The sequence below is a fragment of the Falco punctatus genome (assembly GCF_963210335.1).
Source record: "Falco punctatus genome assembly, chromosome: 13".
NCBI lineage: Eukaryota > Metazoa > Chordata > Aves > Falconiformes > Falconidae > Falco > Falco punctatus.
This window is the reverse complement of record NC_137593.1, coordinates 1,785,441-1,810,081: the sequence shown is the minus strand read 5'-3', so window position 1 is coordinate 1,810,081 and position 24,641 is coordinate 1,785,441. Positions and strand designations below refer to the sequence as shown.

Sequence of the window (24,641 nt, the reverse complement as noted above, 5' to 3'; positions counted from 1 at the left end):
CGGGCTCCGGGGCCGCCGGCCCGCCCCGCCCCGCCCCGGCGCGGCCGCCTCCCCCCAGCGCCGCGGGCAGCAGACAAAGCCGGCCGGGCCGCAGCCCCGCTCCCACGCTCACCACCGCGGGTCCTGGCTTTTCGGGTGGCCGAAGTCCCCGCACCGAGCCCGGGGCCCCCGCAGCGCCCAGCCCCGGCGGGGAGCGTCCCCCGGCCAGCACCCCCACCGAGCACGGCCGAGCCCGCCGTGCGGCTGCGCCGGCTGCCGGGGCACCCCAAGAACAGCCGTTAATGAGTCAGCAGCGAACCCACAGCCCATCCTGGCACCGTCACCGTGACTCGTGCTGTACATACACGGCGTCGGGCGCAGCCGCCTCCGGCACGGGCTGCCAGGGTCGGAGCAGTGACACGCTCTGAGAAAAAAAGCATGAAATACAGTGAACGACAGTGAGTTACCGCTCCTTCACGTGGCCTGGTTTATAGGTGGAATTGTTAAGAGCAGAGCTAACTTTGTCCAAAAGCCATAAGCACGCTTCACCCCCCGGGGCGCAGGCTGTGCGTGTGAGAGCGCACGGGCGGCTCAGCACCGGGCGGGCGCCGGGGATGCCTCCCCGGTGAATCACCGCTTGCACTGCCAGTGAGATTCTACAGGACATACCCATCCATCCACAGGGACTCACACCACCGGAACTGACTGCAGCTGCATCACTAACTTGGCCAGATAAAATAACTTATAAAGAGGTACACGACTTCAGCAGGCAACGTTTATGTTGACCGAACGCCTATTACATTATTTCTGTTACTGCTTTCTTTTCCAATAAAGCCAGTCTTTCATTCCTCGTGCTTGGTGATTTTATGAAATTACACATACAGCAAATACAGGCATCTGGAAAGAAACTGTCATTTTAAGGTGGCACAAGCCTTACAGCACGTTCTGAAAACGCTGCACAGCTGCATTTACAATGTGGGGAGAATATGCCGCTTCTACAAACAAATTACAAAAATTGAGCTTTGTGCCATTGGAGCCAACTTCTTCTAGATGTCGGCACGATGGAGGCTGAGTAAAGAAGGCATCCATACCTACAGGAGCTGAAAACAAACTATCATCTGTAAATTAACTGAACTCGTGAGTGTCTGAAACATCAGACAGGCACAGCCTTCCACTGTCTGGCCTCGACAAAACAAGAGCTTTACCAAGCACAGTGACTGGCAACGTGTCATATCCTCATTCAGTGAGCAAGACCTGTACACACACTCGCATTTATCTTCTATTACCAGAACAGAAATCATCTGATTGGAACAGCTTATTTCATGCATGAGATACAAATAAGTAGCAGATGTGGCTGAACTGCACACTGAGGCACACACAACTCCCACTGCAGTGCGATTGTAAGGATGTAACTGAGGCAAGATGGGAGGCCTGGCATAACCATCTTTCTCAAAACAAATGTATAATTAAAGGAAATACATCACGGCACACCAGCAGATCATACACCCACTTCTGAGGCTGCCCCACACAAATATATAAAGAAACTATGACCACCATAACAGTATGATCTCATTTTTAAATACATGTTTAAATCTTAAGCAAGAGAAAGAAAGCTTTAATTACTTCTTTCAGATGGTAAACTGCACCAGACTGAAGCAGCAATTTACAATTCTGACTTGCAAATAATGGAATAATCAGTATGCACATTCCACTTATTTGCTGATGAAAGGAGGGAAATGTCTTTGACTTAAAAGTTCATGCAAAAACAAAAGTTCTCAGGCTCCAGCACATTTTTTTTCTAGTGACAGAAACAAGACCTCCTTTTCCACCTCAATACTTGCACAATGAACATTCCTGACTTAAAACACATCCCATTACAGGAAGGTTAACTGTCCTTTCCCCATGCTTTTATATGAAGTCAACAAATGCTAGCAGGATCTGGAAGGATGCTGGCGAGCAAGGCAGTGCTGCATCTTCTCAGCTCCTCTGAAGCCCTTACATCCCACGTCTTATCTTGCACAGACTCTTGCTTTCTGCATTTTCAGCAAGAGGGAAAAGGGAGAGGAACAGTCACGGCCACGAGCTCTTATTTTAGCTCGATGTATTTCTGCCAAACCAGCAGAAAAGAAAAGCTGTTACATTGTCTTCCACAATTTCTCCCCTCCCAACAAGAGTGGTATGTACCACCATTTTAAAATCGGGCAACAGTAAGATGGTTCCAATACAACCCACTTAATACAGAGACCCAGAAATTGAATTCTAGTTTTTTCCATAGCTGTGTTTCACATGTTCTCAGGATGTCTTTACCTTGCAGGCTGCCTCTTCATGACGTTTATTAGGCTGCTGTAATGAAGCACTCCCTTGAAGGTACACATTCTGGAGGAAACAATGAGAAAATACTGTCAACTTAATTTTCAAGGGAAGAAGAGGTTCCTGAAGGAAAGCTAAACAAAAAACCAACCAAACAAAAAAAGGCCACAGTGATGCTAGATGTGCCCACTTGCAGTAACACATGGGGAAAAAGCTATGGTTCTCATTAGGTAAAGGCAAAACCGAGCTATGTTAAAAGACTTTCTGCCATCAAATCAGAGGGAGTAACTGCTGGTGGTGGCTAGCAGTGGGTGTGGGGAAGCCCTCCCATTAAAGATTAAGAATCCCGGCAGATGCAGTTTTGGGGATGTTGTGGGTTGACATTTTTGGCAGCAAAACCAAGGCAGTGTGTATACCCACATTTTATAACTTCTTTCTCCTGATTTTTTCTAAGCAGGAAAATAAGTTAATGCAACTAAAATTACTTCCCTGCCTTCAGGGTATCTTTCTAAACTGCAGTATCTAGTTCAGTCAACTGTCCAAAACTTCTAACGTGCCTACATTTTCTTTTTCTCGATCATGGAGCAGGTGAACATTGAAACTACTGAAAAGCAAAGGCAGGATGTTGTGTGGTGTCAGGTGGCACACACCTTTCCATAGTATCTAAGGCAGCCTTTCCACAAAAAGCGATTTGAGGTCATCACACAAAACCATCAGTACTGCAAGATTATTTTCCATCAATACTACAGTAATTCATTTAATTGATAGCATGATAAACAGAAAGCTATCATTCTAAGATCTTGCTAATCAACGCAGAAGTTGCATGACTGGAACTCATGTTTACAGAAAGTTGTATTGGTTGGAAGTTAACTTGTTTTGAGACCTCACACATCAGCACTTGAAACATCGGATCAACCATTTAGCACTTCAGAGTCCAAAAGAACACACATACGTATAGACCTTTTTCTTTGCTGTGTAGCATCAGACAAGAATGCCGAAAATAAGGAAAAGGAATGAAAGTTGTGACTTCTTAAGCTACTGAATCACTACTATACTTTGCAGTAGGAAACAAAGTTACACCACCTTAATTTTAGTAAAAATACTAAACTTGTGACTTTGTTTTTCCACTGCTACATTAATCAACTTATTAATGTTATACAGTACTGAACAAAAGATGTACATTTATTACAGAACTCAAAGGACACTCAGGAATTCACCTATGTAGCTAATTTTTACCATAATGCTTTAAAATTAACTGAAAAGATGGTTCTTTCCCATATCAATGCTTCATGAAAAATGCTAATCACTTTCAAATGTTTCAAGCCCTACCCTTGTTCTGACACGGACATGTGCCAGCAAGTCAGGTTAGGTAAGTACCAAGGGAAAAGAAATGTCAATGTTGCAGACATTTTTTAAAAATTAACAGATGGGAAAAGAGAATCTCTGATCAGTTCACCCTGTTATCAAGATGTGCTAACTCTTCCGTACCCATCAGACTTTTGCAATAGTCCATTTTTCATAGTATGATATGCCAACCTATTATATATAATTTTGTTTTTCTCTTACAAGTTGTATAATTAAATATTTAAATTTATTTCCTGTGCATATTTCTATCCTCCCTCTTAATACTAAGACTGATAATTTCAGTTGGGTTTTGGGTTTTTTTTTTAAATTGAAAAAAACACTTGCTGTGTTTATACAAAGGTGAAATAATGCAAGACAGTTTTCACTAGTGAAGAGAGAGAAGAGCAGCAAAGGTTTATTCTACACCTGCACTGGGGCAGCCTTTGCTGGACTGACAGCTAGTGGGCTACATCTCACTTTGGGCTGTCCTGAAGATTAGGAGGGCAGAAATTTGAAGGTCCAAACATGTCGATCTGAAATTTTCTATTAATTAAAGTCTCCCTCCACTGGAAATGCTCAACATTGACCACACTTTGGCCAGGCTGGTACATATAACTTCAGGTCAGAAAAAGGACCTCTGAAGAGTGGTAAATGCTTCATGCCAAAGCCTAGAAAAGCAGCTGGGACCCTGTTTTTTTGTGGGGCACAGAAGAGGGCATCTGTGCTGTGTACCTATATTTTTAAAAATGGCTGACTTCCACACATTGTCGGAATGAATTGCTTCTGAAAATGCCATTGTATTCAGAGTGGTACGATCAGTAATTAACTATAGTAATTACTATTCCTTGTTGTGCCCTATTGCTATCAGATACAGCCAGGAATCCTAAGTAGCTAAGCAGTATTGCGCTATCTGACTGGCAGATGCATTTGGCTCTTTGGAGGACAGCAATGACCTAAACCCACAGTTTTTAAGAAAAATATAAACACGGATTATTCTTCTGGTACTATCCACAAGTTAAAAAAAACCAAACACACCTCATTTGCTTACACATGATAATCTAGAACTGGTGTAAATGGAAGAAAGTGGCTATAGTCTTTAAAATAAAAATCTTCTTGCTAGTTAAATGACACACTGTGTGGTGGTGATTTTTTAGTAAAATCTCATATTCTTCTCTTTTACACTGCTCAAAAGGAAAGTATCAAAACTAGGGACAATTAATCTCAAAACTGTATCCAATTCATCAATATTAGTAAATGAAACTTTTTGAATCCAGGCCCAACTTTTACATTTGCAGCTAGCTGTAACAAAAAATAATTTCTTTGGTCTCAAACTCACATTCTTTTAACATCTTGTACTAGTAATTACAAGTTTTCAAAGCACACCATTCTGTTTTTCTTATTTAAGACACCTGAAAGTTTGGAGAAAACAACATTTCTCAGAAAAAGATAATCATATATTACACATATGAGTATCACCACGCTTCTAGTTATTTTGCTGACTATCAAATAATCTTATCTCTAAGTGATTTATGATTCATGTAATTGGACAGGGAATGCACAATTCAAAAGCTGGCCCTTTTCCTGGAAAATGCGTTAATCATTTCTGCAGAGGTATCTTACTGTCCTAGTACTGCAGTCTTAGAGGAATGGACCTAGAACTTTGGCCTACACATGCAGCAGAACACTTTAATGCCTTTAGCATATTGGTACAGTAACATTAATACAACTTAAGCTGAAGCATTACCAAGGGTTCCCATTTACCTTATGAAACAAGAAATAATTTTATCACAAAATAGAAACAGAAAAAAGTTGTATCAGTCATACTCAAGTCAGTTGCCTCAAGAAGTCATCTTTCTCGATGGAGTTTTCTTCTGCAGCTGTACTATCCAGTGCTGCACCAGTCTGAGGGGAAAGTTAATGATGCTTCAAAATCAAAAATAAAAAAATAAAATCCCAAAACTTCTTTCTTAAGTTGCATGTAATGAGCATTTGCAGGGCATCAGGCATGAATTAGGAACAAGTAACACATTTCAGTACACTAAACAAACCCCAAGCATCTAAATACCATCTTGTGACTGCAGTCTGAAGATAGCCTTTTGTCAGTGCGAGCGGGATTTCTGAAAACGGATTTTTGAACTCTTGCTCAAAATTAAACTTCCAGACTGGCTCACCCGCAAAGTATCACACATCCATTCATGTATCTGTTACAGACTGGAGAGACGCTCTGTGACATTAAACGGATTAAAAGCATCCATCCAGTTTTGAAGTTGATTTAGATACATGAGTCAACACATAAAATAACAGAAGATATTCCCGCAGTGGGGACTTGCTCGTTTGGTTTATATGGGCTTTTGTTGAACTGGCGCACCCTCTTGTGGAAGTCTCTTTGAAACCAGCATAAACCACGTAGCTTTAGTTAAGGCCAAACCGACACTTGCCATGCATCCTTAAACTATCACGAGCAATATAAACTGATTCATATAATACCATGTAACTTTTGAGATTTTTTTTGAAGGTTAATTCTAAAACGCTGATTATTGTGGAACACATGGATCCTGCCACAAGGTAAGCAGTAATGTGTGGATGGCAGTGCTTTGCTCCTTCTCCTTTAGGTTGACTCCTATTTAAACTAAACAGAACGGGAATCTTCCTTTATAACGCTGTTGGCCAACCAGAATTTAAACAGTTCTAAAATTAACGGCCGGTTCTATCTAACAAACAGGTAGTTTGCTATCTACATGCAAATAATGTCCACTCCACAATCAAAAATTCCAACAAATTACAAAAGGACATCTAGAAGGTAACAGTACTGTAGTATTTCATATCTGAAAAAACAGCTAAGAGCTGCTCATCATAGCAAACTTCATTAGACCTTTCATTACTCAGTAAAACGCTGATTCTACAAAGACCTGCAACACCTTTAAAAAGTTGAAGGTGTGAATGAAGATCTCTGTAGACATCCCTTGAAAAGGTCAATCCTTACAATATAAAAGGGAGTGGTATTATAAACCTGACTGCCCTTTCTCCCAAGCTCTGCATGACACCAACAGCATGAAGGAGAACAGCAGCATTCACATCCTAAATTAAAAACAAAATAAATGAAAGGAAGAAATTAACACTTAAATTCACCATTTTTCTTCTAAGATGCAGGAGATGACAAAACAAAATCTGAAGCTCAGGAAATACTGTTAATGTTCAAATCCTCAAACTTAATCATGCCTCCTGAAAATGGCGACAATAATGAAAATTATTCACAAACACATCACGTGCATCCAGATCAGCTGCAGCAACACAGTGAAGTTCTAACTCTGAGTAATAATACAACACCATCTGCAAAAATATGGGCCGAGTCCTTCATTTTGCCTAATACATATGTAAGCAACCAACTATAAGAGACACACACATTGCTTTAAAATCCTGCATGTCTTCCCTCAGTTCCGCATGGCATACAGTTTGGCTCAGTGTTGGCTCCCAAAGCCTCCCTGCTGTGGATATTGTGAGCAGCTGGATGGATACAGTCTGCAGAACACATAAGTAAAACCACAGCATTAGACAGTACCATGCAGAAAACAGCCAAATGATTGCTACATTCAGCAGATGTTCTTTGTCTGAAACAGCTTTAAGTCACTACGAGTTGGAGAGATGCTCTGCTCTATGTTTTAGAATGCAAACATGCCTTGGAAAGATTATTTCTTTACGGAGGAATTATTGTGTGGGAGTACACTACAAATGCTTTATTTCTAGAATTCAGCAATCTGTGTGTTGCTGAATTCAGCATTCCAGAAGGGCATAGGATACTGCCTTTCTATATTAATTCTGTTCATGAAGATTTTTGTTTATTTGACATTTCCTAAGGTTTTTTAAATTAGGAAAAAAGTGTAACTTGGAAGAATTCCCTCTAACGTATAGGTCCACGCTGAGTCTAGTCATGATTGGCTGGCTAGAAAACACAAAGCTAATTCTATTTTCTGTGGATGGATTACACTCCCATCTATACCAATACAGAACGAAATAAATGAGCCTGAATCAATTCTATCCAGAGCTAGCTCAAATCTGCACTATTCTCAAGATGACCACAGGCATGTAGCTAAGAGCAGTTCTGTACAGCTGTGCCACAGAAATTTTGACCTGCTTTCCCATGGACTTTACATTAAACTTGGCAGATCCAACCTGGAGAAGAACTAGACCACTGCAGACACCCGAGCGGCTGTCCTTAGTTAACTGGGCTCCTGTCCTCCTCCTCCTCAGTAGGTCCAGCTCCACACCAGGCTCCCTGGATCCAACGCTGCTGCTGCAGAGCACACTTGCACATACCTGGACCTTGCTACCTTGCGACAGATAACCTGCAAGAGCTTTCTGTCCCAGCTAGAAAGTGATGCCCTGGTCAGTCCTAGCACTGCTACACCCAGCCAGATTCTTACTGAATCCTAGTATCAGTATTGATGAGATTTCTTATCATCTCCAGACTTATTGCTAACTATACCCAAGCTCAGCCATGACCTAAAGTTCTAAAGCTGGCTGGATACAACTCCTATGTACTTTGGTGATGTGAGTATTACCATGATAAATTCAAACGTTTGCGATGTGCAAGGCTAGTCTGTTTTACATATGATTACAAATAACCATTCAGAAGATGAAGTAGTCAGAAATACCCCCTTTTATTCACTCATCCAAACATTCGCCACATGACACCTCAGTTTCTAGTTCAGCCTTCTCACTCTAGGTATTAGTATCTTAGGAACCATCAGCACATGGATGGCCAACTCTTCTGACTACACTTTATAGGCTAAAATTTCCCTATGGCTAAGATCCAGAAGACACTTACCCAATTTACAGCTGCAGGAATGGGAAACCCCAGAGATAACTCACAGGTGGAAAGTGACACCAACCACCATGAGATCCTCCTACACAGCCTAAGGATAGAGCAGTAGCGAATGGGTGGGTGCCAGAATGACACATTTCAGACTCAGAAATCCCATCTGGCTGACTTCCTCCCACTAGCAGCAATTCAGACTGCTGAACTGGACCAGCATAATCCCAGTGCAGATCACCTGATATATCCCTAGTGTGGGGACTACATATGAACTGTTTGTAATCTGCATGCTGTTAAAGAGACACAAGCTGACTATTCCACATTTAACAATTGTTTCTGATTGCCTGGCACCTTTTGTGCCTAGATATGTAATCACAGGCAGCAACTAAACAGATTCCAAACTTCACTACACAGCCAGCAACAAACCTGGGTCCTGCGCCAGGGCTTCACTGCCTCAAGTCACACCCTTAGCTCATTTTGCCATCCTACTGCCTACCATCTTCCACACACACAAAACGCAGTGGGGTAGGTCTGCTTATATTAAAGGGTCATTCATTCAACTTCCTCAGCATCCTGTAGTGCAGCCCTTGTGCAGAAGCATTAACGACACAGCTCCCAGGCTTACCTTCACCATGTATTTCTCCACCACATCATAAAAGGCCAGTGCGACCTGTAAGAAAACTTAACAGTGCCTGCATGTTAGGTGGCATGCCCAGAGCTGGGTAGCTAGAAGAGTCCTCCTAAGCAGATGAAAGTTGCAGCTCCTCAGTGGCACCCACACAAGAAACAGTTTGGCTGCCATCCTTGGATCACGTCTGGAAAGCATGCATGTACAGCATCAGTCTGCACAAACCTCCAGAGGACTCAAACCAGGGTATTTTATGCTTGACCAGAATAAAAAAGTGAAAGATACACAACAGGATGAAATAAAATACCATCATTTTCTACTTCCTGCTTTCAGAAGCTTTTATTTGTATTATCTGCAGGATATGCCTGCAGATCTCAAACCAACACGGGAACCAGACCGTGAAGTTTGAGAAGCAGACGCCCCGAATCTTGGATATTAGGGTCACTCTTACCTGTAGAGTTTAGTTATTCTCCAAATACTGCATTTGATATTGCTTTTCAAAAGTGCAGTTCCATGCTCTATCTGGGATAAACGCTGAGCAAGCCAGCCCCCTGAAAATCTATTAATAGACATTATTTCATTCATTTGGTCTACACGCAGAAGAATCTATCAACCAAAACTTTTAAAATGCTAAAGGAGGAAACTGGAGCAGATGAGACCATTTCAAGACACCAAAAATGGGTCACATATGCTACACTGACTTCCCTTCAGATACAGCAAGCGTCACAGAAACCAGCAGTTTCTAGCTTTTAGAAATTAAAGATGAGCACAGCAATTCATTATTTCAATGCAATGTTCTCAGAAGGCAAGAGAACAGCTCATGAAGCTACAGCACTGGATGATGTACTCTACTTTGTTCACCTCAGTGACTATTTTAACTAATTTACCCTTCTCTGTGTTAGGAAAAGGGAACTCAGACATTCCCCTCCCTTACAGAATCACAGATTCTTCCCAAATTCACACCCAGGTAAGTAAGCTATCCTCTCAAAACTGCATCTGGAAACAACACTGGTTCAAGACAGTGCCACTCCTTACCAGCGCCCAGATTGCCTCTCCAGCTGTGTTCTTTCTGGGGCTACATTCTAAACCACATTGAGGAACTGATTTGGCTGAAAAATAATATAGCCAGATTATGCCTCCAGTTTTAAACCTCAGACACCACAGAATGCTTCAAAGTAAGCACAGCACACAGAAGAAGTGGAAAGCTTCTCATCTACCTTGTTCACACAAAGATAGCAGAAGCTGCTCAGTTTATGAGTGTCATGCGTGTTTATTCAAAGAAGGTTTTTCTTTTGTATTTCAACAATCCCCAATCAGCTGATCCAAAACTCAGAACACTAATCCCTTACTGCATGGTAAATTTCAATACATCCAAGTAAACACAGGGATTTCAGAGTATTATAAGAGTTCAATTTGGAACAAAGAGGGGGTTTTCAACCTTAACTAGAGCAGAGCAAAAGCTCCACTGTAACCTAATTCTTGGACAGTTTAGTCCACCGACTGTGGAACGAATACCGTCGAGAAAGCTAGTTCGAATTCAGATTTAGAAGTGAATGTGAAAACCCAGCAGTTTTCAAGACTATGGAATTTATTTCCCAACTAACAAGTGCTGTGGAGGAGGCGTGTGTGCATGTGTGCATGTAAGAGGAGACATAGAAAGAAATCTGTCCAGAACGAGAAGAATACACAATTTGCCCCAAGAATTCCAATAGACAGCTGCAAGATTAAGTCTTAGTCACAAACTTTTTAGGCTGTATCTACAATACTAGGAAATGTTCTCAATTTCAGTGAATGACTTAAGTTAAAACAACAGAGTAGACAGAAGTCTTCCACATATGTGAAGCGAAATGGTTCAGCTAGAACAGTTAAATAAGGGCAAAATGAAGCAATCACCCCCAGAGGACTTGGCAGTGAAATGATTACCAAAAGCAAATAATAGATGCCGTTTCAGTGCTTAACAAACGCCCTTTTAGAGAAGCAAACAAAAAACAAATGGTTGGTAAGTAGGCAGGAAAATTAATGCCTGCAAGGTCAGCCAAGTTTATGCTTTAGCTTTGGATGTAGGTTCACAATGTAGTTGCATACAGAAAATAAAAGGTATTTTCATATGAGTGGGATCATTCCTCTGGCAGCGATACAATTTAAACTAAAACCCATGTAGCACTAGCATGTAGATAATAAACTGAAAAAGATGCAAGAGACTGCACAGCTGCTTCAACTCCATAGTAAAACACCAAATCCAGGGTAAACACTGACACAGGGCCGAAGGCACAATGTCCTTTTTAGACTAACTTAAAAAGAGGAAAATATACACACTCCAAGTATAACAGAATATACATCACTGGTACTACTGAAAAAACATGTGCAAGCATCTGGAGACAACATCAAAGAAATGAAACCCCTTTTCTGAAAGAGAGCTGGACTCATTGCTGCCTTACTTTCTATAACTGGTTGAAATAAACAATTTTAAAATATCAGGTATCTCCTAAATGCATCTGTGAAGATTTACTCTGACAAACTAACGTTATAAAAGCAAAGAACAGAGAGGGTGTATCAAAGTCCATGTTGAGAACATTTGTTTTGTTATAGAGGTATTAAGGGTGTGCACTGTAATTCCACACAGCACACAATGTTCTACATTACTTTTATGAACATGAATTGTAAAACAACACAGAGATCAGCTATAATCACCACCGAGGTGACATGTATTTTAATCACAAATATTATTTTCTGTGGGACTCAAAGGATTCTTGCCAGTCAGTTATTTCATTTTGATACAACTGTTACTGTTGGAATGTGATAATGATCACTATTCAGAAAAAAAACACATTTCTGTCTGAGGGGTTTTAAGAATTCTTCTATTAAACAAGATGCCAGCTACCACAGTAACTAACGACACAGCAATTCACTTAGCCATAAGTAATATTGAGATGTCCTAATATTAATACTGGTCCTATTTGGTCTGGTCTATGTATTAATCTCAGGGGAGTTTTTTCCACCGGTTTTGCAAGCTAAAAACCCGTTATCAAGAGCCTTTGAACTAGGTTAGAAGGACTGTATAAACCATCAAGCTGTAAGAGCTCGTAATCTTTTCAGCAGAGCTACGCCAAGAAAGAACTGCAGCTCAAAGTGATACAGAATATTCAATACAGTTGAGAAGCCTTACTCACAGAAACAGTCTGTGTTCCCAAGGGTCTAGGCAGGCATAGCTGGGCAAGTGTAATCACAGTCTGACAAAAAGGTCACTTCACGCAACATGAAGAAATGCAGTAGATGCTGTTTGAAAGAACTGCTACACAAGATTAATTAATATATTGATTTGATGGAATGCATAAATAAAAAGATGGAGAGAGAAATAAACAGGTGTTCAGAAAGTTACTAATAAATGACCAATAATAATCAAGATGTTCAAGACTGCTGGCTACACAAGCATAGATACATAACCTCTGGCATCCACCTTAGGAATGCCCAACTCCTCCCACCCCACACGCAGTCCAGGCACCACTTACACTCCAGGTACTTGTGCACCGACCTGCTAGAGACACAGAGGAGAAAAGGAACCATTATCTGGTCAGAACACCTTTGTATCACTGCGTTGCTCTTTGCTACCGGAGCTACAAAGAGTCACAGCTCTTCAGTCCTAGGGCACCTATTCCTGGCACTGTTACAGCGACAGAAAGAGCCACCACAACAGCTTTCTGGTTCTGTTCTTGACCCACCTGAAGTTGCTCCCTGTCTGTGCTGTCTGCCAGGAATTTCCATCGCTGCACATTAAGGATTCTTTTAGTATTTCAGCACCTAAAGGAAGAGATGGCACAAATTAACCAACAGAAAAAACCCTAGTAATAAGTTATAGACTCATTAGGGTTTTGTTTTCTTTTTGTGTAAGACAGTCATATTAATGAAAACCATTCTTATCCCTTGGGACATTAAAATTCATATTAGCACAGAAGATGACAAATAAAACTTTGCTAAAGAGCAGACTTATTTACTGTTAATCACCTGCCTTGGAGATTCTACTTCGCAATCTGACACAGATGTGTTTTGGAGTCTATGCTTTACATAGATATGTGGCAACAATAAAACAGACAAAACAAATCCTGCTGGGAAATGTATTTCCAGAATATTTATCACTGCTGCTGTGTTTTAGAAAGAAATTTGGTAAGAACCATACTTCACGAATTACAAAGATAACAGCATTAACTTTTCTATTATGAGAACTTTTGCTTTTGATTCACAGAGCCATTGTTCCTCTGGTTTTGATGCCTTATGTTCCCAACAGCTTCTGAATGAGGATTCAGACAAGACAGTCAGCACTATGCAGATTTAGGCATTTAAACAAAAACTTTAATTGTTTTGACAGAAATTGGTGGCCCAACCAACTATGATATACTTAAAGTGAGTATGAAGCTTCAGTGACAGTTTCGTTGTATGCAGTGTTCCGCTTAAAGCTACAGTTTGCCAGTGCCAGGATTTTTAAAAAAGCAAAGTGCTCATTGTTTTTTCAAGAAAATCTTTCATCATTCCACTGCCAAAAGCAATGTCATACTTCATCTTAATGGACAGACAGATGGTCACCAGGCAGATTTTGTTCCAGAATGATACCATCCTTCTCATGTAAATGCAAACCAAGACCAAAAAGTTAATTACATTGCACAACACACAACAAATTTATCCAGATAAGCAGAGGGAAGAAATCTATAAAAGAACAGAGTCATGATTGCATCTGAATCTTGAAACAATCTTAATCTTTCCCATGGTTTCCAACTTAACAATGTTCTTTAGTAAGAAAATTCTTATGATTGATAACACTAATCGAATAGCGGTTACCTACTACGCATTTAGTTTTAACGTGTTTTACAAAGGAACCAAGACTGATCTCCACTCTTGTTGGAGTACCAACCTCAGCACAGATTTCAGAATGCCAACTAACAGGCAAATAGCATTTCCTGCCACTGGAAGCCATAAACTGCTGAAGCCATTTCAGAACAGGTTAATATAACCCAGAGATGCAGGGCATAAGGAACAAAGACATTAAATGGAAGAGGTATCCGTGTGTTTCATGTAGCAGATGCTTGTCAAAAAAGAAATCAGTGAAAGTCAGGCATGCTTGCAAGTTCAGTGAAATACACACAAGCATCTTTAGGTGCTTAAAGACAGCAATCCACTAAAACATTGCTGATGATCTCAATGATTTCCGCAGAGAAAGTGATTTTACATTAAAAAAGGCAGAATTCCTTATTAAAAAAACCCAGAATTTTTCTACTTTAAGACAGTCACACAAAATATTTAGAAATTGAGAATAAACAGCTTGATAATATAATCCAGTTAGGTGTGGGAGTCATCACCAACTGCTGAACAGCATTAAAAGCATCTACGAAGGACAATGCCTAAAGTTAGTATCTAGGCAGAGGACAGCCATATATACTGGTTAACTGCAGCTGCAGGGGACACATCACCTGCTGATTACAAATCCCATAGGACACAGGCTTCCCAGCAACTGAATGCTCACACAGGTACATGACCTGTGGCATTACTCCTGACCACCTGCGTGCTGACACCAGGCGCAGGGTAAACGCCTGACCGGGACCACAGGCCAGTACCACCGCCTGTGTGATGAGGAGCAGGGGGTGGATGAGGGGGCAAGGCCGGGGTCCCCGGCTGTGGCATCTGGAGAGCTGCCCCCCGCCTTCTGTGCATGGGCATGGCTGCTTCTGCTGGTACTCAGCTACTGTGCCTCGTCTGATGGGCTGGCGTGTCAGCTACCCCAGCTTGGGAAACCCTGCTGGAGAGGTATTTCCAAGCCATGAAGGAAGGTCTCGCTAGCAGAAGGGTGACTCCCATAGCTGCCTGTAGATAAGGAGACATTAGTGGTATTGCTCTGCTAGCACACTGTGAATCACGTAAATTCACTCTCAGTTTGGTCTATGGAAATTTATTACAAGGTCCAAAGGCAGAGTCCTACAGCACTTAAATGTTTTCTGAAACTATCCCAATGAATTATGATTTCTGATCGTATAAATTTCATTTCATTTCCAGCTAGTATCTCCTCATTGCATGACCTACCTTCTCTCGCAAGCAAAGAATATTACTAACTGGGGGGAAACAAGTGGGAAGAATGACTTTAATGAAAAGTTGAAAAGATACACGCTTTGTTAAATGAAGTTTCCTCAGCAATGTTACAAATGCTAAGGGGAAAAGCGCTGTCCCAGGAAACAAGGGGCGCTGCAGGCACCCCAGGCCACAGGGGCCAGCCCCCTGAAGCCGTATCACGCCGCAAGCCCTCCGCACTTTCCAGCAAGACACTAGTTGACCCCCGAAATTTCTGGGGGCTCCCACATGCCAGTAAGACAAACCGCAGGTGGGCCGTTAGCAAAGCTGTGCGGACCGCTCCCCACGGCTTCCCGAGCCGGTGCGTGTGCGGCGGGGAGCCGGGCCGCGCTCCCAAGGGCTGCCAGAGGCGCGGGCAGGGAGCCAGAGCCGCGCCAGCAGCGGGGCCGGCCGGCTCGAGTTAAGGAATCTCCCGAAGAAAACCGTGAGGGGGCCACCGCCGAGGGCCTACAGTGGGTCCGTTCCATGCCCCAGGCCAAACCGACACGGGTCCAGGCACCGCCGGCAGCCCGGCGCCCCCACGGGTACTCACTTGCCTCAGCCACCGGGACCCGCGCCCCTCAGCGCCCGCCGGCCCCCCGGGGCAGCCCCCGGGGCAGCAGGCGGGCTCCGCATCGAGGCGCCCGAGGAGCCGGCGGGACCGAGTCCCACCAACAAGGGGCAGCACCCACAGCTGGCGGGGCAGTAACGGCCGTAACGGAAAAGCCCCGCGCCCCGGAAGTGCTACTGGCCGGGCCGGGCCCGCCCCCGCCCCGCTGGCGGCCTGACCCGGAAGCAGTCGCGGCACGTTGACCGTGGCGGGGCCCGCGTCCCGCTATGGCTCCCAAGGGCGGCCCTGGCGGGCGGCAGCAGTCGGAGGAAGACTTGCTCCTCCAGGACTTCAGCCGCAACCTCTCCGCCAAGTCCTCCGCGCTCTTCTTCGGCAACGCCTTCATCGTGTCCGCCATCCCCATCTGTGAGCGGCGGGGGTCCCGGCGGGGCGGGCGGCAGGCCCTGGTGTGGGGGCCCCGGCGGTGCGGGGGGCGAGCGGCATGCCCCGGGGCGGGGGGCAGGCCCTGGGGCGGGGGGAGCGGCCGGCTCTGAGGGGAGCGGGGACTGCCCGCAGCCCGCTTCGGGCTCCTGGCCCGCTACCGGGTGCGGGTGGTGGTCCCCGGGCTGCAGGGGCTCACCTTGCCCGTTTGGGCCGACTGGCGGGGTGTCCTGGCTGCCACCGTGCCGTGCCGAACGCGGCCCTGCAGGCTGCGTCGCGCCAGCCCGGGGCAGCGGGCACGGGCCGTGCGGCGCCCTGTGGGGGGGGCGAGCCGCTGAGGAGCACTGACGTGTCAGCGCCGGTGAGCCCGGCGGGCGGGCGGCGGCTTCTCACCGAGCCTGGGCCCCTCGACCACAAGCAAAGCAGGTATCTGTGTTCGAAAGCGGTTTTTAACGCAGTTCGAGGAGCCCTCCAAGTGATTTTGCAGGAACTGGTTTCGGTCTGGCAGAACCAGTGCTGAATTACAGCGCTCATAAACTCCGTAGGACTCCTGTGGGGGCGCTTTTCTTTGAGAGCGAAACTGCTCAAAATGTCTTTTTTTTTTTCTTTCTTTCTTTTAAGGGCTTTACTGGAGGATATGGCATATGGATCTGGTTCAGTCTGCAGTCCTGTATAGCGTAATGACCCTCATCAGTACCTACCTAGTAGCTTTTGCATATAAGAATGTCAAGTTTGTTCTCAAACACAAGTAAGTTTGGTGGCTCTTTGAAGTAGAAATTATTATTAAATAATTCATCAAAACCAGCATTTCCAACATTTTTTATGAATGTCTGAAATGTTACTACAAAATCTTTTTTACACAGAAGTGTCCCCTAATTGGTTTCCTTTACCTCTCTTGTAATTGTGGAATAGACTAGTCTTGTCAGCTAAGAGTACAATGAAATAACAAAAATGCCTTCATTCTCAGCAGGTATTGCCACAAACTGTAGTTGACTAATACTTTTAGTAATTTAATTATTTCTTATTGTCCCTTCAATTCAGAAAAACTGTTCAGTGTCTTGCTTAATTTTTGTTCTTCTCTGTAACTACAGCTTCCTATAACCCCAGGGTTGGGATTTCTTTTAATTTTTCAACTCTAATGTAAATGGTGTTTCTTACAGAGTAGCACAGAAAAGAGAAGATGCTGTTTCCAAAGAAGTTACTCGCAAGTTGTCTGAGGCAGACAATAGGAAGATGTCTCGTAAGGAGAAGGATGAAAGGTAATCCTCTCTGTTCTCTTCATTCTCTCCCTTCTTATAATACTGCCTGGTGTCTTTAAGGCTCTAGGTAGGATGTTGGGGACTGTTGCTTTGCCATTGGGTTTTTTTCTGCATTCTGGTAAGTAGAATCACAGAATGATTTGGGTTGCAAGGGACCTTAAAGATGATGTAGTTCCAGCCCGCCTGACATACTGTCAGTTCTTTGTTCATCCATAAAGCCTTTTTGAGGCGAGTGATCAATGAAAGTTCTCGGACGTTGAAACCTTTATCAATAGGTCCTATAAGGCAGCCTCTCAGTCCTCGAGCCACAAAGCAAAACAACACAACTTACTGTATACAGGCCTTCTGATAACTCTTCTGAAGGGTAAGCATCATGGCTGTCTTCAGAAATCAGAAAAGCTCCTTTTCTTAAGGATGGGCTACTGTGATGTATTTTGCATAGTGGCACGCAGGCTCCTTCAGAATAGCATTTCCATATACTGCTGGGCCACACTGGCAATCACTGGTTGTACTTGTTACCCCTTACTGGCACATGTCAGTGTGCAGATTTCCAACTAAATAGGTCATACTAATATCCAGGCTATACCTGATGAGTGTATTGGGAAGCACTTAGTATTAGATGCTCATTAGGGCTGTACAAGGCATGGGGTAATGACCTGTCAGGTCTTTGGTGCAAAAAGCCTTATCTTCCTTTCTAATTTCTAATTGCAAGGCATGCAGGTGGCACGTTAACAGATACAGGCTCACAAGAAGTGTTACTGATGAAGGGCTAGGTTTGATGTGCCTGGTAGGAAAACAAGCGTAAGCCATTTAAGTGTACAGGTGCAGAGTATATGCAGGGGTTTGCCTTTAAGTAGTGAGTTGACTGGTAGTTATTGCTGCGCTCCATCTTTTAGAACCTAGCTATAACAAGAGCAGCCGTATGTGGTGTAGTACACCCTGGGTGTTAATCGCTTCACAGTGGTGGCTGTGCCAGGATATGCATGGATTTAAATAAGTTTGAAATAACGTCTCAACTTCTTCCTAGAATTCTGTGGAAGAAAAATGAAGTTGCAGACTATGAAGCAACGACTTTTTCCATCTTCTACAACAATACTCTCTTTCTGGTCTTGGTCATCATTGCTTCATTTTTTGTGCTGAAGAACTTCAACCCCACTGTGTATCCTTTACGTCATGCTTGAAACAACTGGAGTCTTACTCCTATTTGTTGTCAATAGTAGCTATGCTTGTCATGTGGGTTATGAGATTACTCTGTTGGTGCCTGCAGTTTGTTGTAGTATCACAGCTTAGAAGCACTGTAACGTAAAAATAGGGGTGACAAAAAGAAAAAAGTCCCCGTCATCTAAATGTTTAACATCTTGCTTTAAAGATACTGGTTGGGTGATATACAGAAACTCTCAGGGCTTTGCTGTTAACAATTGTAATTGTGGAATGAGGAGGTGGCTTGTGTTCTTACAGGAATGCTGCAGCAGTGGTTAATTGTCAGGTGCTCTTACGCCACAGGATTGTTTAGTTTCAGTAACCTCACAAGCAAAATTGTTACTTAAGCAAATAAGTACTGCCAGTCAGGGCCACGTATGTTAATTAAAGATCTTCTGTATTTAAGCATATTTATAAACACTTTTTTAAGAGAACAGGGTAAACTTTAGGCGTGTCTTAATTTTGAGGTGAAGTACAATGTCAGCGTCCTGCTAACAGCCTTGATTGTGAGCTGTATTTCAAGTGATGATGTTGCAATTTCAAAACTCGTAGACAAAGACCATTTCAATTGCTTGTTTTTCATAAAACTTGTACCGAGTGTTCTATGCAAAAGAAGTGGTGCTTTACAAGTATATGTCCTTAACCTTTTCCCTACAGAAACTACATTCTTTCTATAAGTGCTTCATCTGGACTGATTGCTCTGCTATCTACAGGTTCCAAGTAGATAAAACCCCACAGCAGTTCATTTCTGTGAGAGGGTTCAACTATCGTACAAAAGCTTAAGGGTGGAATAGGAATACATCTTTTGTTTATAATGTGACTGCTTGAGGGTATGGGGGGAGGGTTTGAATCCAAAAGGAATTATATTTACTCTTGGGATCTTTACATGATATTATTCAATAACAGAATTGATGATTTTTTTTACTTACCTAGCAAGGAAACGGTGTGTGAGCAGTTACCAAACGTAACCTTTCCAAAGCACCACGTAGGTGTGATGGTACTACAAACTACTAGGCGAGTACAGCGTAGTGGGCTGCTACACAGCAGGCCAAATAGTTACACTTAAACCCCCTAACAGACTTCCCCTCTAAGTTTGGTGACTGTTACAAGGGCCAAACTCACTGGTGATGAAAAGTGACAATCCACCATTTATCATTGTAACTTGAAAAGTTTTAATAAAAAGGAGGCGCTTTTTTGTCATTTGATTCCTTGTATTTCCATTCCTAATTTTTAAAAATCCCTGGTATGTTCATGGGCAAGCAGTGTGTGTAGGTTTGTCAAATCTTTCTGCCTCTAGGAGAGAGGATTCTTCTACAAGTTAGTGTACATACTGTATGTGTTGGAAATACTCCTCATTTTTAAGTAACTTGGAGTCAGGACAAATCTTAAACTTCCTAAAAAAATACTTCTGAAGTGGTTTGATACTTTCTGGTCCCGTCGTCGTCTCCCCCCCCCTTCATCTCTAAAGTCATAAATAAATATAAAACAGTGCCAGTTTGCCTGGCACAACTTAATAAAAATGCTTTAGCTAGCTCTTTATGATGGGTTTATCAGATAATCCTTTTTTTCATGCTATTGGTGAAGCCGCTCTTAAGTTAAATGCTAAACTCTGCTACTGTTAATGGAATTCTATTGTAAAAGTTACAGATACTGCCATTACAGACTTGGAATCCTAAGCAGGGAAGAAAGAGAAAGCTTATAATCAGATTTAATGTAACAATGACTTTGCTGATCTTAACTTCGATGAGATTTGTATTTATGTAAAATAGAGTAAAAATGAAGATTCTGGAGTGCAGGAGACAGTGTATCTGGCCTGCCTTAGAGTATGCAGAGTTGGTGATTTCTCTAGTTCTGACAAACGCAACCAGGGCAGTCTCACAAAACTATTACCTAATGACCCAGTGCCTGCTGACTATTAATACTCAGCATCCTTTGGGATTGGGGGTTGGATGGGGGTCTTCAATCTCAACTCTCCACTGCTTGAGTTACTTCTACTTTGCTTCCCAGTACAGATAGTACTCTTCATGTGCTTACATCATGAAAATTCCAGTGGTTGTGGTGCACTTTAGAGGTGCCATTGAAATTACTTTTCTGGTCGGTCATTCAACACTCCAGATAAACTTCGTGGTTTTCCCTCAAAATATGTAGATTTTTCTTTTATCGCTTCTGCCTCCTTATTTGCTACTGAAAGGAGACTTCCCATATTGCTGGTGCCTGCCTTGCATAATTTTACTTTCCTTGGCCTATCACTTATTGTAAAGGATATAATTTGTATATATTTTAGTCTGTTTAGCATATGTAAAACAGATTTCTAACAGACCTATGAACAGTCGGAATCAAACATGAGGCAAGGTTGGCTGCTCTGTAAGCAACAGGACTTGAATGTTGCTGTTTTGCTGTCACGGGTGATTTGCTTTTGAGGTTTTTCTGGAGGGTTGTGTTTGTTTTTTCCCTTGCAATCCCCACTGCAAGTTCCACCCACTTTCTATGGTAATAATGCCAAAAGTTAGCCTAAGGATGGGCTACTGCTGGGCATCCCATTGCCCTCAGAGCATTAGGCAAGCTGACTTAAGCTTTTGCTCTAAGTAAGGGCAAATGCCATCTCATTTTCAATTTTTTTTAAAAAAAGAACATTGGGAATTGATGTATTTTTAATACGTTGTTGGATTCCCATGAGTGTGAGAAGGGGGAGAGAGAACATTAAATTGTACTGTTGGTCATGTTGGTCACGTTCTGTTAACTTCAGGCCAAAATGTTACATTCACCTGATGTCTGCCTCAAGAGACTTAACATCTAGAAGTACCTTCTCCAAGACGCACAGCCAGCCCAGCCCTTCGCTCCCCGGCTGTACCTGCTCCTCTGGCCCGAGGTCATTGTCCGTTGCCTGACCCAGGTAGCGCTGAAGATTAGCGTGTCCCTGTGGAATGATACACACCCATTTTCAACGTAAACCATTGCTGTTTCAAAATCAGTCTCACCATTAGTAACAGGTCTCTTAAGTATAAAATTAGATGCACAAAATGCTTTTATTGTGTCCAAGCAGAAGTCGAAGTCAGACTGCATTTCTGGATATACAGTAGCTAAGTTCATTTACACATACCGTAGCTCATGGGATTAAATACAGGAGAAGACAACTCAAGTATTAGTATCTGTTCACATGGCTCATGTGAACACTGTGCACACTCTGCAGATATCCTGGATTTAAGGGGACTAGAATACAAGGGTCCTACAAATACTGTACATAGTTGTACCCCCCTAGGAAATAGTGCCCGAAGTACGCGATTCAATATGAGTGAGAAACAGCTACGGAAATCATAGATGTGTTTTACAAAGCAAACTCATGGTGAACTATGACACGGGTCTTAAGATGGGCAAATCAATATATAAATGCTTACTATCAACTCCTGTAGAGGGATGAAATGCTCACAAAAAACTACCTGATTAAAATGTGTCTTAAAAATACTATGCATTTACTTATGCCCGATTCCAGAACAAGTTAAAGCAAATGTAGCCTTCCACCAAATTACGTACCTGATTTTCTTTCTGGTATTTTTCAGCAGCCATATATTATATATGTATTTATAAGTATCTATATCCTTAAAAGCTCATGAATATTGAAATTTGCAATAGCTCTGTCTACAAGCAGGCAGAAGTAGAGGCAGGTTTCTATAGATGCAAAACCCAATATTTTATCATGGCTTTCATGGTTTAAGGTTAACTTAACATTAGAATTTGCAAACAGCTGTTGTTTTTATTAACCTGACATGCGAGGTTGGGTTTTCTACCTGTGCTCTTCTGTCTTGTACTCAGAAATATGTCCTATGAGCACTCCACAGCTGAAGTAATTGTATAGTTAGGAGCTATCTAATTTCTAACTAATTCTCCGTATTACATCCTTTATTCAACTACAAACAAAATCTAAAGCTTATATTCAGCATAAAAAAGAGAACAGAAAATCTGAGCTTGCCCCTTCTATCTGTTAACCTGAAGAAACTTTATAGTTGAGATTTCCCAAATATGGTTTTATTAAAACCTTAAATTGTGTCTGGCTTTTCTTCATTGAAAAAATAGATCTGTACATCCTTCTTTAATTACCAAGTACCTGAAGGTTATAAATTATTTTTTGCTTTACAAGTGTTTTTCACAGCACAAGCATGAGGTGCTAAGAGTAAAGTAAAAAATGAATTCAGTTGAAGTTAAGAAAATACAAGATCATTCTTGGTTAGAAGAGAGATAACTGTGCTTTTAAATTTCACTGCAGATTAGTAGCAACAGCACACATCTCAAAGGATCCAGTGACAGTAGACACCAAGCAGCAAGCTGCTGAATGATTCTCATGACCGGATATTAATTTGGGGCTGTACTTCTGTACAGAGCACTTTTTAAACCATGCAGTCCAGGTAATTCATGCATTGCATTATGATCTGTAGTCCTTCTTGCTGTAGGGCTTATTTCCCAGAATATTATCTATTTCGTTTACAATATGGGATGTCATCTTTGGAAGGACCTGGGGGTAGAAGAAAACTGATGTTTAATCAAGCTTCCATTAAAGGTTTTTGCAAATCTAAATCTAAATTTTATCAAACAACATTTCCTCTGGGTTTTTAAACATCCATCTAATACCTTTCTGCCTTAAAGGAAAAATGGCTGCAGTATCTTTACCCAGTGAGAGAATCACAGAAGTACTCCGAAACTTCACATGCACGGTGTTGCTCAGCTGCAGTGGAAAGCAAGCTGGTGGCAAGAGCACCACGGAAAGCTCTTATTATGAAAAGCAACAGAGAATAATTAAGGTGGGTGCAAGTGACACGTGCCCCACAGAAGACTTAGCACAGAATATATCACAACATGCCCTGCAATTCGGTCTGTTGCTTTTTCAGGTACATTAAACCTGCTGGTGCCACCCTTTTGTTACTGGATGCAGCTGTAACTACTGCAAATGGTGCCAAGTCATGGGGATACACCATAGGTTTGCGTAATTAATGTGCATAACTAGAACTGGAAGACACCTGAAACAAGATACAAAGTATTAAAACTATATTAAAAGAAGTAGGGTGCTGGTACCAAGGCATGCTGGTGTTACCCGCACAGGGAGCTGAACAGTAGCCCACCACTGGGTTGAGGTGCCACCACCACCTGCACTTGCCTGTATGGCTCCAAGGTTCTCTATCAGCTGCTCTGGGTTGGAAGATCCCAGAAGGACGGAGCTCACCCCTTCATTTCTCAGGCACCATGCTGGGAATAAAGTCACAAGTTGGTCAGGAACGTAGGCTTTGCGACATGGCATTACTCCAGATCCTAATGCTTGTCAGAGCTTCTGTCTGACAGAGCCGAGTAACTGCCGGCTTCCACCCGTGAAGGGACCATTCGGAGAAACAGGGGGGTCAGAGCTGGAGCCCCGAGGACGGCCCAAGATACACTAGACCTCTTGTCAATCAAAGCCTGGTGATGATGATGCTGGAAACAATCTTATTTCAAGTAATTTTTAAATCTACCACTTAAAAATTTTTGTAAAAGAATGTTATTATTGCGTGAGGCTAGCGGACCGAGGGTAACCTCAAAAACAATACACAGCATTTTAATATCCTACAGTGTGTTTTGTTCTTTTACTGTGTTCCTTGAAACGCGTTGGTGCCCTGGGTTTGGGTTAGCCTTCTCCTAATGAGCTGTTGCTTTGTCCACCTTCAGTCTTTCCTTCTTGCATTTTGTTCCATAAGCCCTGATAGCAAATAATCATTTAAGCATTTTAAATAATAAACAGATCTATAGATACTGGCAAAGATAAAGCCATCCTTGCTCCTATTTGAAAGGCGACACACCTTTGCCTGTGCCACATTCACCTAACCATCCCGACACTTAACAGATGTCAGGAGCACTTACAGAGCTCCCCTGGCTGTAGGGGTCTGCATAGGATCTCGCCTGCACTCTGCTCCCACCAGCCCGTAAGGCACCAACTTTCTGCCAGCATTGCAGAGCATTTCCCTTCGCACTACGGGAACACGAGCTGGGTCCAGTGCTGGTGACAGC

General features: G+C 42.7%; 3 protein-coding genes across 11 annotated transcripts in view; 1 reads left to right on the top strand and 2 right to left on the bottom strand.

Annotated features, from left to right (window-relative positions):
* TIPARP (TCDD inducible poly(ADP-ribose) polymerase) overlaps positions 1–15,857 on the bottom strand; it is a 40,845-nt gene extending 24,988 nt beyond the window's left edge. Inside the window, exons 1-4 of one of the 3 annotated variants that reach the window (XM_080410223.1) lie at positions 15,718–15,857; positions 12,794–12,872; positions 5,458–5,535; positions 2,287–2,355 (exon numbers count right to left, since the gene is read on the bottom strand). The gene's annotated coding sequence lies outside the window, so the exon portion shown is untranslated. The remainder of the gene's footprint in view (positions 1–2,286; positions 2,356–5,457; positions 5,536–12,793; positions 12,873–15,717) is intronic. The other 2 variants (XM_080410222.1, XM_080410224.1) reach the window with 2 other exon arrangements.
* An 87-nt stretch (positions 15,858–15,944) lies between these two features.
* Positions 15,945–19,819, top strand: SSR3 (signal sequence receptor subunit 3). The gene is made up of 5 exons (XM_080410318.1): positions 15,945–16,140; positions 16,777–16,903; positions 17,316–17,414; positions 18,442–18,573; positions 19,272–19,819. The coding sequence occupies exons 1-5, from the start codon at positions 16,002–16,004 to the stop codon at positions 19,336–19,338; spliced, it is 564 nt and encodes a 187-aa protein (XP_080266444.1). The 5' UTR covers positions 15,945–16,001; the 3' UTR covers positions 19,339–19,819.
* The window catches only part of KCNAB1 (potassium voltage-gated channel subfamily A regulatory beta subunit 1), an 88,131-nt gene continuing 82,934 nt past the window's right edge, over positions 19,445–24,641 (bottom strand). For 4 of the 7 annotated variants that reach the window (XM_080410246.1, XM_080410252.1, XM_080410248.1 and 1 more), the window contains exon 13: positions 19,445–23,849. In XM_080410246.1, coding sequence (XP_080266372.1) covers positions 23,650–23,849 — 200 coding nt within the window. In that variant the 3' untranslated portion in view covers positions 19,445–23,649. The remainder of the gene's footprint in view (positions 23,850–24,641) is intronic. The other 3 variants (XM_080410247.1, XM_080410249.1, XM_080410251.1) reach the window with 1 other exon arrangement.

Excerpts from the sequence above, each read along its gene's own strand:
- SSR3 (XM_080410318.1), top strand. The coding sequence starts at position 16,002 with ATGGCTCCCAAGGGCGGCCCTGGCGGGCGGCAGCAGTCGGAGGAAGAC. Across the intron at positions 16,141-16,776 it reads CGTGTCCGCCATCCCCATCT|GGCTTTACTGGAGGATATGG; the intron begins GTGAGCGGCGGG and ends CTTTCTTTTAAG. Across the intron at positions 16,904-17,315 it reads AAGTTTGTTCTCAAACACAA|AGTAGCACAGAAAAGAGAAG; the intron begins GTAAGTTTGGTG and ends TGTTTCTTACAG.